Source organism: Stegodyphus dumicola, chromosome 8 (genome assembly GCF_044657685.1).
Source record: "Stegodyphus dumicola isolate Sdum_Otavi_A_Nest chromosome 8, ASM4465768v1".
Classification (NCBI taxonomy): Eukaryota; Metazoa; Arthropoda; class Arachnida; order Araneae; family Eresidae; genus Stegodyphus; species Stegodyphus dumicola.
Genome location: NC_140775.1, coordinates 54696091 through 54716455, shown reverse-complemented (window position 1 = coordinate 54716455; position 20365 = coordinate 54696091). Strand labels below are relative to the sequence as shown.

The 20365-nt window shown below is 34.1% G+C and overlaps 1 protein-coding gene across 1 annotated transcript in view; it reads right to left on the bottom strand.

Annotated features, from left to right (window-relative positions):
• Positions 1-20365, bottom strand: part of LOC118194611 (paired amphipathic helix protein Sin3b-like) — a 108085-nt gene that overhangs the window by 72471 nt on the left and 15249 nt on the right. Inside the window, exons 7-8 of the mRNA XM_085821869.1 lie at positions 4188-4306; positions 2155-2291 (exon numbers count right to left, since the gene is read on the bottom strand). Of these exons, the coding sequence (XP_085677995.1) occupies positions 2155-2291; positions 4188-4306 (256 nt within the window). The remainder of the gene's footprint in view (positions 1-2154; positions 2292-4187; positions 4307-20365) is intronic.

Below are 20365 nucleotides of genomic sequence, written 5' to 3'. Positions count from 1 at the left end.
GGTGAAGGTGATAACCACAAATTTGAAGGTTTTCGGATATCGCAAACCAAAGGTGAAATTTTCCAATATATGGATTCTGTAAAGAAATGTGGAGAAGTGTTAATAAATGAAGATGATATAACAGAAGTTTTTCATTGCGATGGCAATGCCCCAATCATCAATCAATTAGCGGATGGCAAAATTTGTAGTATGGTTCTAGATCCAGAAAATACCATTACCGATAGTGAAGAAAGTGACAGAGAGGTTATTGAAAATGAAAAAATTTTGATTGATAAGTTTAGTCAGAATTCTTGACACAGCAATTACAGGACTTACAAAAAATGGTACTTTGTAACTGAACAAAAAATTATGTCTGTATATAGAATTAAAGAGAAATTATTAGCACAAAAATCAAAGCATCTTAAAGAACTTACATTGAAAGAAATGTTTAATAAAGTAAACAAATAAATATTAAGCCTTTTTACTTCCTTGTACGAAGTAAAAAGGAAGTATGGTAATCTCAAAAAGTTTCAGGCATCATATTTCAATGCAAATATCCATTTTCACGGCTATCGAATGCAATTTAATGATGTTTTTGCATGACATCTCTTTTTCCCCAAAAAAATTATAAAACTAATTTAAAATGAATTCTGAAGACGTATGTATCTCGCATAACTCAAAAACGAGTAGCCTCAGAACGTTGAAATTTTGTATATGGGACAGCTATAACATGTAGGACTGCTATAACATGTCGTATTTTGGTTGCAATCAGCCGCACCAAAAAATATATAAATATATGCATATATATATCCACACTGTTACTCAGCTCAGAGAGCTCAGTTTTTTAATTCTTATATGTTTGTAAATTGTGCATTTTTTGCTTTAATGATTTAATTACGTTTTCTTTATCTTCCGGTTAAGGTTTTTATGCCTTTAGTAAATCTGTATGCAATAATTGTGGAATTATCAATAATTTAAAAGTTGTTTAAGTGCCGCTAAGCCTAATAATTTTTTCCATGGCGGCCATTGCTTGTTTACATTTGAAACAGCAGAATAGTAGATTTGTTGCCAAAGCTTCACAATAACAAAGATAATGCCTTCTTTTATTATTGCGAATTAAATCATGCTTAATCCATTCTGGATTTTATTCGAGGAAATAAGAGTTTAAGATTTACTTCATAATTTTCAATACAGACATCTTGAGTTTTAATATATTTTTGCCTTGTCGCAAAGTGAGAATTGAATTAATTGAATGAGAAATACTGAATCATCTGTGAAAAACTATTTCTTTTTTTTTTTTTTTTTTTTTTTCGGTTGTTAGTTGCTTAATTTCTTTTATACATCATTTTAGATTTATTATAGTATTTGAATACAACATGTGGCAATGATTAGATAATTCTTAAGATGATATAAATTTTATGCATTCTGAGTTAGAAAATGAATGAAATGTAATGCTGTTAAGTGAACCTAGGGCCAGAGTGTCACTATGGTAAACAAATATAGTGAATTTTAAAGAGCACATTTATTCTATTTTGGGTTATGCACAATCGACGAAGTAAATTTAATTCAATCCAATAAATTTAAATAAAATGCAAGAAAAAATGGGTATAATTTAATATTCTGTACAAGGAAGTCATGTGGTGCACACATCAGATTTTTTTTTTAAATTTTGACACACTTCAGAACATAAGTGCTTCATTATTTCATAAACCATGATTTCATATTTTTAAATTTCCGCATGCCATCTTACTAGATTTAAACTGATGATCTAATATCTGGAAAAATCTCAAATCCGGAATCGCCAAAGTCCCAATGAGTCCGGATCTTGGACTTTGTACTGTATTTCATTTCTGAGTATTTGTGAATTACATCAACTAAAAGCATACCAATGATATCTTATCATATTATCTAAAAATTATGTTAGTCACAATCCATTTAAATTCTTCTATCAGCTACATTTATGTATCAAAATGGGAGGATTTAAATAAAAAATTCTTTTTATCTGAAAAACAGCAAATTGTAAAAGAAGGGGTATGGAAGAAGAGTGGGAAAAATTTTCAGATATTGCAAGACTATAGAGCCTGAATATAGTTAGATCGGTTTGTCACAAATTCTGAAAAATTGCATGCATATTCAAATACTGAAAAATATTCCAATAAAAGTTTTAAAACTTACCAATATCTAATGCCACCTCAGGATCAAGCCTGCTGTTTTCTAATGCTATAATTTTCATTGGCACTATTTCTATATTATTCCCAGATTCTTTAAAACCCAAAATATCCTTAAATTTCTTGAGAAGATCAGGAAATTTTCTAGGGATTGAAGAAAAGAACGTTAGTAGGGGGAGGGGGGGGAAACACCTTTAACCAGAAAAAGAACATGATTTTTAAGTTTCAGTTCTAGTTCTGTATAATAATGCGCCAATACACAAACTGCAATTTATATGCGAAATGAAAAATTCTGAATTCTCTATTCATTATATGTCTTTCATTTTATTCATGACCATAAAATTCAAATAATTTACTCAAACTTTTTTGGGGGGAGAAGCTAAAGTATAATGCATATTTATTAAGCTGTTCAATTAAACATTCTAAGTCCAAAAAAAGCCACATAGTATATAAATAAACTAATAAAATGTGAAGTTAAATTCAACAAACTACATAAACTAAAAATATAACACTGAATATGTATATCAGATGTCAACAAAAGTTTGATGGTTATGGCAATACAATTTGGTAACATCTCCATAACATTAGTAAGTTATTCACATCATGAAGTAGTTAATACCCATAAAAGTTGATTCAAAATAGCTGACTACAGAACCTTTTAAATAAGGATAAACATAAACTAAATGAGAAATCAGTGTAGGCTTTCTCATGTACTCCACAATGCTGGAAGGAATACTATGGCTCACATTGCTTGCATCTCAATTGTAAACATGGATTTACCATTTTCTAACATAGAATTTTTCTTTAATATGGATCTGGATTTTAAAGTAACTCAATTTTCCAATAACTGCCAGTTAATAATGAAAGAAATTGTATAAGAATCTAAGATAAGTACAGTAATTATCTACACTGTGCCGCCCAGTCAGTATAGTGGTCAGGGAAGCTGACTGTGATGCCGAATGGCCTGGCTTTGAATCTCGGAGAAGGCATGGTTGTAACTGTCCGTCCCTTCATAGGAAAGGCGATGGTGGCCCACCTATTAGGTGCCTCCATAATAAAGACACCACCACATCCAGCCATGTATAGATTAATGGACTGGGTTACACTTGTAATTGTTCAAAATCTGTTATTGGGGGGGATTATCTACATTGTACTTAGAGAATACTGTTTGGATGTTACAGGAGCTGCAAAATGTGCAGAGCAATTTGAAGATATTCAAGCAATTAGATGCATTATATTCTCAAAGAACTACACTTTTATTTTTAAATTAAAAAAGTTTTTTTCTTTCTTTTCAAATTCTGAAATTAATTTAAAAAACTTAAAAATTTTCTGGTCATTTATTTATTAAAACATAAAATACTACAATAAAATTTCAGATGCCTAAAAATAATACTAATGTATTTATAACAAACATTTCTTTAAGAAATATTTAATTTTATCTTTGATTCTATCATTCATTTAAATAAGTATAATATATACTCATACATTCAAGTTTTTCAGAAAAGTATCATTACTATTAGCAATATAACTATGTTCTATTTATTCATCAAGTTAAAAATTTTTATTATAATTTATAACACCAATCAGAATGCTTTATGAATTTGAAGCGACATGAAAAACAAAACAAACAGTTTTGTCTGATGAAGGTCACTGTGGTAATAATTATTTGTATTTCTTCATAAAAAATGTATTATTTGTATTTATTTTCACATTCATCAAAAAGTCTGCATTTAATACTTTTGACAATATTTCAGTTTATTTAATTATAATATTTTCAAATTTTTACTCCCTTTCTTTTTTTATAATGTTAGTTTTACTTTTCACTAAATGCACTGACATTAAAACACAAATTAAATACACATAGAAATATTCTTAATATATAAAACTTTAAAAATATAACTTTAAATGCACATATATATAAATGTTCTCAAATTGAAAATGAAGGAAAAAATTAGAGTTTGAAATTGAAAGATAAATATTGTGCTATATATATTACAACTATGTCATTTTTTTATTTTAAATTTACTCTTGAAATTTTACCCTAAAAATGAGGTAGCCAGTTGAAGCAGTTCAGATCTTGTAACAACATCTTCATTGTACAGCATTAAGCAACGTAAAAAATTATCATAAACTTCTCTATGTCCCACTGCTGCTCTCACCTAGAATTTTTAAATCATATCAATAAAACTCATTTATATATAATACAAATTCTAAAATAATCTGATTTAGACATTAGATATTATTTATAGCAAATATACTAACTAGTAGTCTGCTTCATAATTAAAACTATAAAATAAATAGATTATTATTATTGCTATTTTTTGTTATAGCGAGATATGTGTAAAATAAGTCATAATATAGAGTGGTATACATTTATGTGAAAATTATGCTAACTGTAATGAAATCCATAATTGTAGCATAAGCTAAGCTTATATATATTTGTTAAGATGAAAGTAGACCTACTCACAAACAATTTAACAAACAAACCATCGATAATGCAGATCAGTATGATTACAAATGTCAACATATGTGCTTTCTGTGAATATAAGGAATTTTAATAATACCCCAAAAATCTGGAAACAAACACAATACATATGATTGCACACAATAATTTTAAATATCTCTGACACTATTTCAGTACGACTGCAACATGATAGTACTCAGTTCAGGTTAATCCTGAGAGACTGAGAAAGCCCTCCACGAAGGCATCCCTCCCCTTAGGCAGATAGCCCTCGAGGCTTTGCTGTACCAGACCAAATCAAACCAAGCTGAGAGACTGAAATAGCATCCTACCACACTATTCTTCTCTCAATTATGGAGATTCTCTGAGAATACATATATCCAAAACAGCACACAAAATTTGGACATAACATTGGATAAATTATCTTGAAAATACAATTGAACCCCATTATAACAAGCTTCAAGGAACTGGAAATTTGATTAACTATATACAGGAATTTGCTATTCCCACTAGCTAAGAAAAATGAATCATCTCCCAAAAATAAGTAAAAATTTATAATAATGCATTAAAAACTGATTAACATTGTCACACCTGCCAAAAGAAGTAAATAATAACTCAATTAAAAATCATATGATTTAATAACAATTATAATTATGCAAAGTGAGGGGTGATATCAGTCTGTTTCAAGTGGTGCCCCCATTTAAACTAAACAACTGATACCTATCGCCTTAAGTGGCCCTCATTGATGTAGAAGTAGAAAGCATTTTTGACTTGGTGATAGGTGCAAGTTCTTAAGGCTTTTAGAAGTAAAGACAGAAATGAAGCAAAACGTCTTTTCTAAGACTAGGACTAAACCAGCTTATAAGATTTCTTTTTGGAATCTTGGTGGTTTAACTCATGATAAATTTACTGAATTGAAGACTATTATTTCTAATCATGATTTTGATGTAATGGGCATTGTTGAGAATGGAGCCGCTGCAAACAATGAAGTTATTTTAATATTCCTGGATATAGGAAATTTGTGTTAAAGCAATCAAGACAAATTGCTTCTGGCATTAGTGTTTTTGTAAAACTTTCTTTAAAGGCAAAGTTGGCAAAGTTAATTGCCTCTCGCTGGATGATTACTAACGATAATTTAGAACTCCTGAAAATACATGTATGCAGACAAGATACACTACGTAAGATATTCTTCTTGTACAATCCTCCAAATAATAAACCCTATTTTAAAAGACTAATACTCGATTGGGATAGAAATTCACTTATACTTGGAAACTTCAATGCCCCCCCCCCCAACTTGCTGGGATTATTCACCATTAAATAGTATTAGTCGAAAATCTTATTGATTCCAACCCTATTGATTTCATTGAGAATGAATGAAATTCTCCAGATTACCTTTCTTACAATGGAAGTGTCTCTCCTGATTTACTCCTAGTTCACCCAGCTCTGTCATGTAAAATACAGCATGAGTTAATTGATAGTCCTGGTGATGCTGGGACAAAATATTTCTATCCAGTATGGTAAAATATAAATCCCCTTAGTTGAGCAAATGTTTTCGAAGCAATAATTTGAACCGAGGGACTTCCAAATCCCTCTATGATTACCCCTGTTGGGGTTCATAGCCCTCCCTCCCGGAGGGGCGGGGAGTAAAATGCCGGCAGTCATTACATCATCACGTTCCCCTTCCAACAGATTGGAAAGGATTTAGAAACTTGGCAACTGCGTTCACCGGCAGACGATCACTTTCTATTTGCTAGGGGGAGAAGCAAATCACAACTTGGTCGGAATTTGCCGAAACTGTGGTGGCTTCAACTGAGTGGCTGGTCGAGCAGGTGCTGACGGATCATGATTATCGACTCATTTGGTGTTGGCGCATAAGGGCAGCTATCATTAATGGTACGTGTATTGGTGTATTATTTATTGACTTTTCTGGATTATGTCGAATTAGGTTATAGCAGATTTATTTATTCCTTTGAGAAAGGGGGAAAGCAGAGGCAGCTATGCAAAGCTGATGTTGGGATCGAAGGTATCATTCTGCAACATGAAACACTTGGCATCACCCCGGCCTCAGCACTGGTGACCCATATAAATTATACAGAGTAATAATTGAAACTAAAATATATACAATCTTTGCTGTACTTTTCCCGTTGGCCATGAAAGTTAGCAGAAATCTCACCCAAACTGCACCAGTGGTTCCAATGGACGTTTGAAAGGATTTTGAAATGTCTCTTCTAATGCAAGTCTTTAACTACAAGCGCTTGCGCCGCCAAGCAGCCTAAAATAGTTATCATGGAAAAAGACAAATACGTAATGATTTCAATCAGTTCAGCTAGTGTCATATCATAAAAACATTTAATATTTTCAACTCAGGAAGCCTCGTTAAGTTTCCTGGAACTTTAAAAAGGCAAACTGGTTCAACTACAAAGGTCTCGCAGATAAATTTATAACCAACTCCTTGGTTTCCCCAAATCTTGAACATTCTTCAAAACTCTTTACCCATGCTATACTAAAGTGTGCTTCTCTATGTGTCCCAAGAGGACAACATGCGATATGCGATGGAGGACGTAGGCATCACCCCTCTACCAATACGGTTAATCGGTATAGCGCCACGTCTATCTTTATCTAGATAACCATACGTGGTCATTACGCTAATATACTAATACATAAACATACATACAAATTTGGTACTTAATACAGTGGCGTTAAAGCTAATTAATGTTAGACACTGGATAATACATTGCCATGTTACAAGGTGTACGCAAAAGCATGGATACAATAGCATATATACATAACGTGTGTACTCATATGTTGAGTACACTATGATCCTTTGAAGCATTACCATTAGATACACAAGACATGCACATACTGAAATATTAGGTGCGCAATGTTATGCTGGAATAAGTAATTAGTACAGTGAATTAAAAGTTAGACTGTAGATTAGTACTGTATGTGTGGTACAGTGTCTTGCTATTGGATTATTTGTGCTGTTTCCTAAGTACATTAACCAATATACAAAGATATTAAAACACGTGTATTAGGTACACGGTAATCAGTGGGTACCCAAGCGTTAGGTAAGTGCTACTTTAACATACATTAACAATAGGTACTTAATACAATGCTGAACAGATAATTGGTGCAATTAATTTTAGAGTGGGACTTTTAGTTTGATTTTTGGGATACAGTGCCGTGTGACAGGATAAAATGTGCAAATGCATAGTTACATTATCATATATACAGAACATAAATTCATATACATACATATACAGACATTTTGAGTACAGACACATTAGGTACACGATTATTCAGTGCTTAATAGATGTACATCAACTATACAGTGCCAAGATATGTGATAATACTAATAGATACATGGGTACAATTACATATAAACAAGGGCATACAAACACAATTACATATAGACAAAAGCATATATACGCTTATATTTGGTACATATTATTCATTGGTGGCATAAACATATGTTACTTACTTCATATACTTACATAAACTCTAGATCTATAAAATAATGTTATAACTAGTAATAGGTGCTTTTAAATTCATATTAGGGCACTAGGTTGATATTTTGCCTTACTGTGTTACGTTACATAGAAATATATGCGGGTGCATGGGTACAGCTTCCTATTTGCAATGCTATACTGTACTACCTATTTACAATACTTATATCATTCGATTTCATAATCAATAGGTACATGGCACATTTATATACATGAGCAGATGGTACATTGTAGAGTGTCACTGAGGATAAATTGATGCAATTAATTTTATAGAATTTTAAAAATAATGCATTTATACGCAATTATAAGGTGCGTATAAATGCATTATTTTTATAATATAATAATCAGATTTTCAGACATTAGATACATTATATACATATATATATATAAACAGATGGTTCATAATACAGTGCTATAGAAAGTAATAAATGCAGTTAATTTTATAGTAAGATTCTAGTTTAACACTATGCAAAACGGCTTCATGTTACACAATGTTAAATACTGACACATGAATACAGTAATATTTCTACTTGTTAATACTATACATATATATACAAAAATATTAGGTGCATAATTAACATAATTATTAAGTGCATTATGCATATACATACATAATACATAAGATACTTAGTACAATTCATTGGTGCTGTTAGTTTTAGTGTAAGATCCTAGTTTAACGCTGTGCAATACAGTGCCATGCTACAGGATGATATGCATGGAGCCATGGATTCAGTTATATACATACTAAAAACACGTATACACAATTATTAGGCACATAGTAATCATTGGATTTATAAGCATTATATACATGGTACATATACAGGCGATACATAATAAGATGCTATAGAAGTTAGTAGATGCAATGAATTTTTTAGAATTAAGACTCTAGATTAACACTATGCGATAAAGTGTCATGTTGCGTGATGTTATATTCGGATGCTTGGTTACATTATCATATATACGAGGATATATATACATAGTATTGGGCACATAGTAACAATCTTAATGCATATAATTCCTTAGACATAAATATACTTAGACTTAAAAGTACGTAATAAGGTGCAATTGGTGCTATTAATATTATGATGCTAAATAATATTAATACAATAATACAGCAATGATTAATACAGTTATAATAAATACAGTAACATTTAGACTAGAGCATATATATACAAATACAAGGCGCATAATTAACATTGAGTATAGAATCATTGGGTGCATTATACATATACATACATAGAACATAACTACATGGTGATGGCACTTAAGATACATTTATTAACAGGTACAGATGGTGCTTATTTACATATTGCAGTACAGGTAATAGACATAATTCGGTTGGTTGGGATAATGCAAATTGATTAAATAGTAGATTCCTGCTATATTACTAGGAGTGTTGGATACACCTTACAATAATTCACAGCTATGATGTGGTGTTAGTAGTTGGTACTAGACACTGAATTACTATTGGTCTATATGGCTGAATAAGTATGGCACAGGTCTGTGTCAAGGTCGGCCAGTTTATCCATTAAAAGCCCTATTTTTCTAACCAAGTGCCTCTGTTTTATCAAAAACGTACAGAAGGCTTGTCGATTGGTCGACGGAAGGTTGATGTATAGCCCTTCTGTAAGGGGAGAGGAGGTCAGATAATGCTGTCCACAGGCGCACTGACTTATTCCGCGTTTGTTAAAGTACTCGGGAAATGGTCCGTGACCCGTAATGTATCTAACCAATTGCATGTTTGCAAAATTTTTGGTTGTGTCCATGTAGCTGACATGGTAATAAGTCCGTTGGCTGGTATCGCTGTTATCCCATGTCTGCTTCCATTTCCCGATTGCTTTTAAGCGCAGTGTTCTTTTCAGGTAAGGTACTGGCCATAGGATGTTGATTTGTTGGTCCTGTGGCAGCTTCTTTGGCCAGATGGTCAGCCAACTCAATGCCATGGTGGCTGGCATGCGCTTTGATCCATTCAAGTCTTGTATGGAGTTGGGAATTTTTTCGCAGATCTTCCTGTATTCTCTGAATAATACCGGATGGGTGGTCAGGGTTTCCTATAGTATATAGTGAAGAAAGACTGTCTGTCTTTATTGTAGCGTTGCGGGAGTGGTGAGATTGCAGGTAGCGGATTGCTTGCGCAATGGCCACTGCTTCTCCCTGAAAAACGCTATTAAATTGCCTTAGTTGACCCTTCCATTGATCTATGACTGTATCTTGCAGCATAAACACATAGGCACTTCCCACTTTTTCATTTATCTTCAACCCGTCCGTGAAGATGGTAATCTGTGCTGGACGGTGGGCCGTAGTGGGATTAATAATTACGCTTATTTTGGTGCCTTTCGCTGCTGGATGGATTTTCAGAGGGCAGCATTTAACTTCATAGTCCTCTAGATTAAAATATTCTTCATCAAAGGTGACAGGTCTTTTTAAGCTGCAGGACAATTTGTCTTGTTGCCTCCTCTTCGACACGGATGTGTAGGGGATGTGTGAAGAAATGAACATATTAAAAATCTGAAAGTTTTCAGATTTTAAATTATGTTCATTTCTTCTGATGTTTTGATTGTTTATCTGGGACAAGAAATTATGAGCTTTTATGCCATCCCTCCTAAAGTCCAGTTTTTCTAGAAATTTTTTATATGAGGAAGGCTTTGCTTCAATTATTGCTTTTTTTAAGATAGCCTGTTTCATATGCAAAACTATACAGTCCTTACTAAGGCCGGTATTTTGAGCCTTCTCATGAGCCTTATTTCTGTCTTACGAAGTTTCTGCAATTTCTCATTCCCAAAAGGGGTATATTTCTCTTGTTGTCTGGCCTCCTTCCCCTACACATCCGTGTCGAAGAGGAGGCAACAAGAAAAATTGTCTTGCAGCTTAAAAGACCTGTCACCTTTGATGAAGAATATTTTAATCTAGAGGACTATGAAGCTAAATGAAGCCTCTGAAAATCAATCCAGCAGCCAAAGGCACCGGAATAAGCATAATTATTAATCCCACTACGTTCAGATTTTAAATTATGTTCAAAGGGGCATTTTTTAATTATTTTGTCTTTTACCTTTATTTATTAACTATCACATTCTTTGCACTTACACCAAAAATTCAATTCAAGAGCAATATCGCAAAATAGTTTTAAATTGAGCATATCTTTAGAATTTCTGATACACAGTCTGACGCACTGGAAATAAAAATGTTTTTTCTGTACAATGTTGCCATTGCTCGCTTTGAAACCCTTGAGTTTGTTAGTAAAAAATTCGTTGAAGATTTACAAAATATGAAATCGATAATGAAACAAATTCCAAATTTCAAATTTGGGATTCCATATGCCCATATTCGCAGTAGGATTTTACATCATTCAAAATTCGATGGCTCTAGGTACCATTGTTTTATCACAATGCAAGAAATATACGTACTTTATACAGATTTTTCATTATTTAATTTCTTCGAATATAATGCAAGACTCTAACATTTGGTGGCAATAGTTTGAAAAGAGAAACGGACATTTATAGTAAACCCACGCAAAATCGCAAAACGAAAACTATAGTCCTTCAAGGACAAAGCCTCTTTGGAAAAAAAATGGTTTTAAAGAGCTTATAAAGATATTTCAAATGCTGTGCATAGGCATAATGCTAGGGTAAGCAATTACAGGCCTACTATTAAAATAAAAATAAAAAATGATTTGAAACTACCTCAGGACAACAATTCTCCAGATTTTGAACAACTTTTTAATGCTGATTTCTCTATTTGGAAAATTAAAAATGATCTTAATACCTTAGTTAAAGGTAAAAGTGCAGGTCCTGAGTTCCTTGTAAATATGAGAAACTGCAAAAATAACTTTGTTGGCATTCATTAACCAAACTTGAAAAAATGGCTTGCCAAATACTTGGAGAAAGGCCATGATAATACCAATTCTCAAACCTAACAAACTGGCTGAAAATATGGCCAGTTACCACCCGATTTCTCTTACAATCATAATGTGTAAATTAACTGAGAGATTGATTACTAACAGGTTAAATTTTGTGCTTGACAAAATTGGTTTAATATCTGAAAGACAGGTGTTTTCGTAGATACAGATGCGCATTTGAACAAATTGTCCCAAGAGGTAAAAGATGGCTTTCAAAGAAGGCAAAGTACCCTTGCAGTATTTGTGGACTTTAAAAATTCATTTGATAGGGTCTGGAGAACTAGACTGCATAGGAAGCTGATTTCCTGTGGCACAGGCTAATTGTTTAAATGGAATAAAAGTTTTCTTGACCAAAGCTCTATAAGTGATATCGTTATGCTTGTGTCAGGTTATAGTCAAACCAAACAGGGTTTACCCCAAGGAGCTGTTCAGAGCCAGATTCTTTTTATATAATGATCAATGATTTAATAGACACTATTTCCAGTTCTATCCAGCGTGTGAATATTTTACTATTTGTTGATGATGTGATGATAAGTACTACAGGATCTGATTTTGCTGGCATGGAGAGTGCACTACAGCAGGCCTTTAATGTTTTTAACACCTGGACTTATGATAATAATATGGTCATAAATACTGATAAAACAACCTTTCAATTCTTTTCCCTCAGTATAAAACATCACGACATCCAACTTCAGTTTAATGACAAAGACCTGAATAGAACTTTTGATAGCATCTACTTAGGTAGTCACTTAGACCCAAAATTAAATTGGACAAAACATGTTGACTCAGCCGTTTATAAAGGATATGCCAGATCAAGACTATTTAAATGTTTAGCTGGTGTCACTTGGGGCTCAACCCAAGATGTCTTGTGTGCAGCCTATAGAAGTTATGTTTGCCTATAGTGGAATATGGAAAGGAGGCCTTGATAACTGCCTCAGGCCCTGTTAAAAACAAGCTAACCTATTCCAAAACAATATGATGAGATTGATCACTGATGGTGCTAGATCAACCCCCATAGTTGCTACTTCAGACTGAATTAGAACCATTAAGTGAAATGTGCCAAACGGGGCCCATAAACCTCGTTGAAAAAATCTTAAGAAGAAAAAATAACTTTCTAAATTATTACAGATCAGCAAACGAAAGATTAAAAACCCACAATTTCTTCCTTCTACTGTCCATGATCTTTACGATACCTACGATATTCCTACACCCAATTGCCAAGTTTTTTCTCAAGAATTCTCAAGAATTGTTCTAGATCAACTATATTGGAGGGCCACCTGGATCTTGTTTGGAATGTCAATAAACAGCTCTCCTTACAAAAAGAATTAAAAAGTGTTGCTCTGGTTATTATACATAGTAGGTACCCTCATGATTGGCTCCCTGTGTACATTGATGGTTTGGCAGAAGATGCTATAAAAAACACGTTGAGGCATATTCAAGTACTTTCAATATTTACTGGGCTGCTTGTCGCTTAATGGCAGAATTGCCGCGGACGGGCATATGATAAAAAACAAAATAATAATAATAATTACACAAAGTTATTAAATCTGTTGTTCATTCTTTTCCAATGTTCCATATGTTCATAATTTTGCATTCATTAATTAAATTACTTAGATTAAATCATACATTAATAACTATGAATAAATATTTTATCCCTAACAATATACAACCACTAAAAATTAATAATAAAAAAATATTGACAAAATTATCTTTAACTTTTATTTAACTCCAGAATGTAAAAAAAAAACCTCTAACTCTCAGGCAATGTGATATAGAAAACAAGAAGATTTTATCTGTATTTTGTTTAAAACTGAAAGGATTCCATAACTTTCAGTTCTGCAATTAATATGAACAAAAACTGATAGAGGACACACATCACACCAATGGCATCTGCTGTGTGAACTCATTTTTCACGTATTGTGTTCCTTCAATGCTTTCATCAACATCAGAAGAAGAATCTTCATCAAAAGATTTCTCACAATATCTGTCACAATACCTTCATCATATGAATTTCTCCATATCACATTCTGAAAATGCTGAAATGTCATTTTTTTCCCCCAGCTGCTTAGTTTCCATCTTCCTCTTAACTACTCTTTATTAGACTATTGTAAAAAGTCACCAAGATTTTCTAGTGCTAGCATTCTATCAAGAAGTGAAATTTTATAACTGATGTCATCATCATACTTAAAAGGAGCTGCTTCCTGTAATGACACTTCAACTCCTAATCACAGCTTGGTCCATTAGTTGCAGCATTAAAATTGCATTGGATTAAATTATGATTGGATGTATAGGAAACAGGATGAGTTTTCACAATTTTTAACCTCTTTGCTTATGATATTTTACACTTATCAAAAGCCTGTGACGCTCAATGCCGTTCATATTAGCACATACTAGAACTTTGTTTCCCACTTTTGACAATTTTCTGCAAATGTATTTTTGATCTTTAAATTTTAATGCTTAATTTGGCTCATTTTGTAGAAAACTCTGGCCATATCATAGTTTAAAATGTCTTTTCCCTGGTGCTGGCTAGAGATATCATCTGAAACATTATTTTTTACACTTCACACCATCTAGTTTTGAAATAATGGCTGATTCTCTGACAAATTTTCCTGAAGAAATGTTATTCTGCCCATCCAGCCAGCTATTTGAGCACAAAAAGGCTATCTCTCCACAGTATCTGACAAATTCATTCACTTTTGTTTGAAGTATTTGTCCAGATATTAGTGGGTTATGCATTCTTTGAATTGAGAATCTTTTTAGAAGAAGAATCTTTTTATCTTTAGAAGATAATAAACTGTATAGCTCCAAGGCATAAAATTTACTATGCAATCTTTCCCTGGGTAATGAAAATTTTCATTACTCAGAGAAAGCTTGCATCTCACAGTCCAATCAAAGAATCTGAATGGAAATAGACAAACCATTCAATTTTTTTTTTTTTTTTTTTTTGTTTGTTTGTTTAATGTCATATACACCACATGATTCTCTAAGATATGCTTTTTGTGTCCTTGTTCTCCAAGCCTTACGTGTCATACCTGTCTCACATAGTCATTAATTAGAACAAATTGAAAAGTAGGGATGAAGACAGAAGTAACATCATGAACAGGTGTTTTCTTTTATAGGTGGAATGTGAATGGAAAGTTGATCCTAACATTTTAAACATGATGACTTTTTTAATTAATAATGTTTTCATTAAGATTTGCAGAAATTCTGGAAGAAATGAGGAAAAAACAAAAAATTCTAATCAAAGATACCCATACAGCTCATTATGCCTATTTTCATACTTTTGAAAGTTTGCTACAGCATGTAAAATAACATTAAGTGCATAGAAAATGTCAGGACTAAAAGGTTCAATTATCATATTCCATGTTCATTATAAGCCAGGTTCTTTATAGCAAGATTCAATTGTATCAAAGAACTGGGCATACAATTGAAGAAAGTAACCTGAGAATACAATGCTGAATGTTACAAAATTCTAACACTATATTATGTAGTACACATTACTTCTATAGAACTTTTTTATATGTATAACATAACTATACTCAAACATTACTCTGATATAATACATCTCAATGCATATCTCAATATATAATTACATACATGCATTACTCATATACAACTAGAGCTATATCATCGAAATGGCAAATATAGACAAGAACAATATTTGCCTCAATAATTAAATTTGATAATTGATAATCATGAGGAATTTCAAATATGTTATTATCATTATTCATTGATACAACCATATTTTTCAGTTACAATAATGTTACGTTATTTTCTTCCTTCACGTTCGTGGGGTCTGTAGATTTAGAGTGAATAACGACACTTGATGAAGTATCGAAACACACTTTATTTACCAATATTAATCAGATAGCTCCAAAATCACTTTTACAGTCGTCGAACTGTTATAAACACGCTGACACGTTCAGCGACACAGCCTTCAGACTGTCAGGCAATAACTGTGGGGACAGCTTCACTGCAAAGCACCTGAGTACAGCTCCCAACTCTGCTTGGTCGTTCTCCGAACTCCACATACTCTTGATACCCTCCACATGATGCACTCAACAATACACAAGAGTATAGCTCTTGACTCAGCACAGTCTAAAACAAAACTCGACGGTGCACTAAAAGACTCTCTCAATGCACTCAATGACCAACTTGGCGCTAGACTTTGAGACACTCGCTCAATGACTGACTATCAGCTCGCTAGAAGAGGCACACACACACACACTGACTGCGGACCAGCAGGGTTTACATAGCTTTCGGCTTATGAACATCCTGGGCTAAACCAGTAAGAATTCGTTCCAGAAGGTTCTCCATCCCAAGGTTGCCACTCAAACAGGAGAATGAAATTCCCTGACTTTTCCAGGTTTTCCAGGTGTTTCAAGAAAATTCCAGTCTATCCGCGTAATGTACGTTGGCTGTGCTAAGATGTAAATTAATTATGGTATTACTTGTATTGTGTAGCAAATTCACTTAATTATTCAATAAATCCCAGAGGACATTTATTCTTAATTATTCTTGGTATACTTTGTTTGATAATTTTGTTTAGTTTTCCACTTAAGAAACTTAATAAAATTTAAGATATATATATTGGATAACAAATGTATGTTTTATTTAATTATTACTCATGATCATCACCAGTTCAACACGAGGCTAATCCGGTCCTTATAAATCACAACGCAATGTTAAATAGTTTGGTTAGATTTTAGGTAAATTTAATTTGCGTGAGGTATGTTCTTAAAAGGCACCTTAACACTTGAAAACACAAATATAATTATAATAGTTGTTGTTTTCTCCATTGAAGATTGAGATTAGAATCTTCCCAATCTGGAATAAAATAAGGCTTTTTTTGCAGACATTCTGCAGCTAAACGAAAGAAAGAAATCTATTTTAATAAATTGAGGTATTTTATATTTATTTTGCAGCATACATAAGGAAAAAATATGTGCATTATATTTCGTGATGGTATGTCATCATACTGCTATAATTAATTTCAGGATTATGCCAGAGAAAATTTCCTGAAATTTGGAAACATTATTTACTAATGATAAATAAATTTAGAGGGAAGAAGCAACATTAAATTATATGAATAACATAAAAATAATTACTTAAAAATTGAATTAGAATAATCAACGATATTTTAGCGAATATAGTTATATTACATGGCTAGCCTAGATGACTGATTACTATTTTTTTATTTTACTGCAAAATGACAAGGTATTTATTAAAAAGAAAAAAAAAAGGTTTAAAAAGATTTTGCGGTAAAATTCTAGTATATGGTAAGGCTAAAAGATTTTGCGGTAAAATTCTAGTATATGGTAAGGCTTTGGCACGATTTTGAAAATTGTCGCCAAGACCAAAATGACCCGTTTACTGCGCATCAAGATGTCGCCAAATCCCATTATTATTCTAACCAAAGAACGTCTATGTAAAGAAGAAAAGGTTCCATACAAGTAAAATGCTATTACGCCACTAGAATGCGGAGGGAAAATTTGCCAAGGGATTTGGCGACGGAACCTGGCAGCCAGAATTTCCCTCTCCGCGATGTGTACAGGAAATTGAGAAACACGTGTTAAGAAGAAACACTCTTTGACAAAAAGAAAACTACGAAAATCCGTTTTTAAATTATTGCGAAAAATCCAAGAAGAAACGTTTTATCAAAGGACGTTTCTTCTTGGATTTTTCGCAATAATTTTAAAAACGGATTTTCGTAGTTTTTTTTTTCCCTGAAAATAACTAATCCATGAATTAATTTACTTGCGCCAAAAAATATTTTCTTTTCCTTTAGAGTTTAACCACTTCCGCTAAGTAAACTTCACGGTTGCGGTGCCGTGCGCTACAATATAACAAGCGGTAAAGTGTCTCATTTATGCCGCTCTGCATCTGCGAGTGCAATCCAGAGCTGTAACTCGAGAAATAAACAATCTCGTTGTTAGGCGACATGTGCACCACGTTATTTTCATTTTTGCGATAAATGCTTATCGACGTGGTGTTCACGTCGCTTGCGGTTTGAGACAAAAGCATCTTGACGTGCGTGGCACGTCTTTTTAGCGCAAGTGGTTAAAGAAATTTTAAACGATATTCATTTTATGAACTCTTGATAACGTGACCTTCGAACTTCGACACCGGTTTCGAGCTTTGGCAACAGATATATCAGACATGCACAGCTGTTTCCCTCTATGATGGAACGGAGCCACAGCCACGTCTGTTGCAGAGAGGTTTTCTTTCTTTACAATACATATTTCTTTGATTCTAACCTTCATGGTACTGTATACTAGGATTAAACCCATTTTGTTTTATACAAGAACAGGTACTTTCTTTAGTTCATGCACTGCACATGCGATTCTCAAGAATACTGGAAACCAAAAGTTGCGGGAAAGTTACTTTGCCTTTCTAAAAGACAATCAAATTGGAGCTGCGAAAATTGGCTCTATGCCAGCTACCCGAATGACACTCACGTGATGCATAATTCGCCAAAAAGGTTACCTCTTCCGACGTCAGCGCAAAAATCGCTTTTTTTGGCGGGATCGTTGTATGAACTTCCCTGACTTTTCCAGATTTTGACAATAATACTTAAATTCCCTGACTTTTCCCTGAATATTTTGGTCAATTTTCGAACTCCCTGACTTTTCCCGGTTCTCCCGGTTTTCCAGGTAGCGTGGCAACCCTGCCATCCGTCCACGGTATAGCGCCAATTTTGTTGCCAAATAGGCGATTTCTCGCCAAATGTGGCAACTCTGCCTTCCCTTGCTATTTTATGGCAAACCTTAAACTGCTTTGCGGGGAAGCCATCTTACCGTGCCTGTACATTTCGTAACACTGCCCCCTCCCAAGGACTGCACGTCCCGGGCAGTACAACCTTGGTCAGAAGCCAAGAAGTTTGACGGAACAAAAGGTAATAAAACAAACAAATTGGAAGAAGTTCGATACAAACTTGGAAGAAGTTCGATACAAACAAAAGGTAATAAAACAAACAAATAACATAACTAAAGAAACAAACATTAACACTACATACAAACTTTACACAGAAACTAGGTAAGAAAACTCATGCACAAGAATTATGGGTACCCCTAAGAATGAGAAGCACTAAATACTATGGCCATAGTATGGGGCTAATCTGTCATAATGAACGACCTCGGGTTTTGAATTGGGGGATATACGGATCCGTATCACAACGTCGTTCAATCTGTTGAGGACTGTATAGGGACCCTCCCAATGCGACTGCAGTTTGGGAGAAACACCCTTACGACGACTTTGATTCCACAGCCAAACCTTGTTGTTTTCCTGGAATTGATGTTCGGTGGCTCTTGCATCATATCTTCATCCTGTCCATCAAGATGTTGATCTGCTCTTGAGAAAACCTGTGTACTGCTTGCAACCAGGCCTGGAGGTCTTGCACGTACTCCTCAGTCGAGGAATGTACATCCGGAGGGTGGCCGAAGAGCAGGTCACTTGGCAGGCGGAGATTGCGACCAAAGAGCATCTGTGATGGAGAATAGCCGGTGCTTTCATGGACGGCACTACGGTAAGCAAGCAGGAACAGGGGCAGTGTGCGATCCCAGGTTTTTGGAAGCCATGAGCGAGAGGTGGTTGAGGATTGTACGGTTAAACCTCTCCACCATGCCATTAGACTGCGGATGTAATGGGGTAATCTGCGTTTTCTTGATTTCCAACAACTCGCAGAGTCCCTTGAACACAGCTGAAGTGAAGTTCCTGCCTTGGTCGGAATGAATCTGGTGGGAGGTCCCAAATCTGGACACCCAATTCTGTAATGGAACTTCAGCTGTTGTGACAGCCTTTTGATCTGGAACTGGGTAAGCTTCATGCCACTTCGTAAAGTAGTTCATGACAATGAGGATGTATTTGTTGCCATCCGTGGTCCGAGGAAAAGGTCCAAGTATGTTGAGGGCAATTCGCTCGAAAGGCACTCCTACATTGTATCGTTGCAGCCTTTCTCGGCTATGTCCCTTCGGTCCTTTCCTGGCTGTGCAAGCATCACAAGATCGGCATCACTTCTCAACATCTCAACTCCAGAAGAAGCACTCTCGGACCTTGTTTAGTGCCTTCATACAGCCAAAATGTCCTCCTGTTGAGCTGTTGTGTATTTCCTTCAGAACATCAGGTATTCGGTTTCGAGGAAGCAGCAGCTGCCACCTCTTACTAGTTCCATTGTCACTTTCCCATAGTCGATACAGTACAAAGTCTTTAATTCGGAATCGTTGGGACTTCGGCGATTTCGGATTAGGAGTTTTTCTGGGTTATAGATCATCAATTTAAATCTGGTAAGATGGCATGCAGAAATTATAAAATTAAAAATATGAAACCGTAATTTATGAAATAAAGAGCAATTATGATC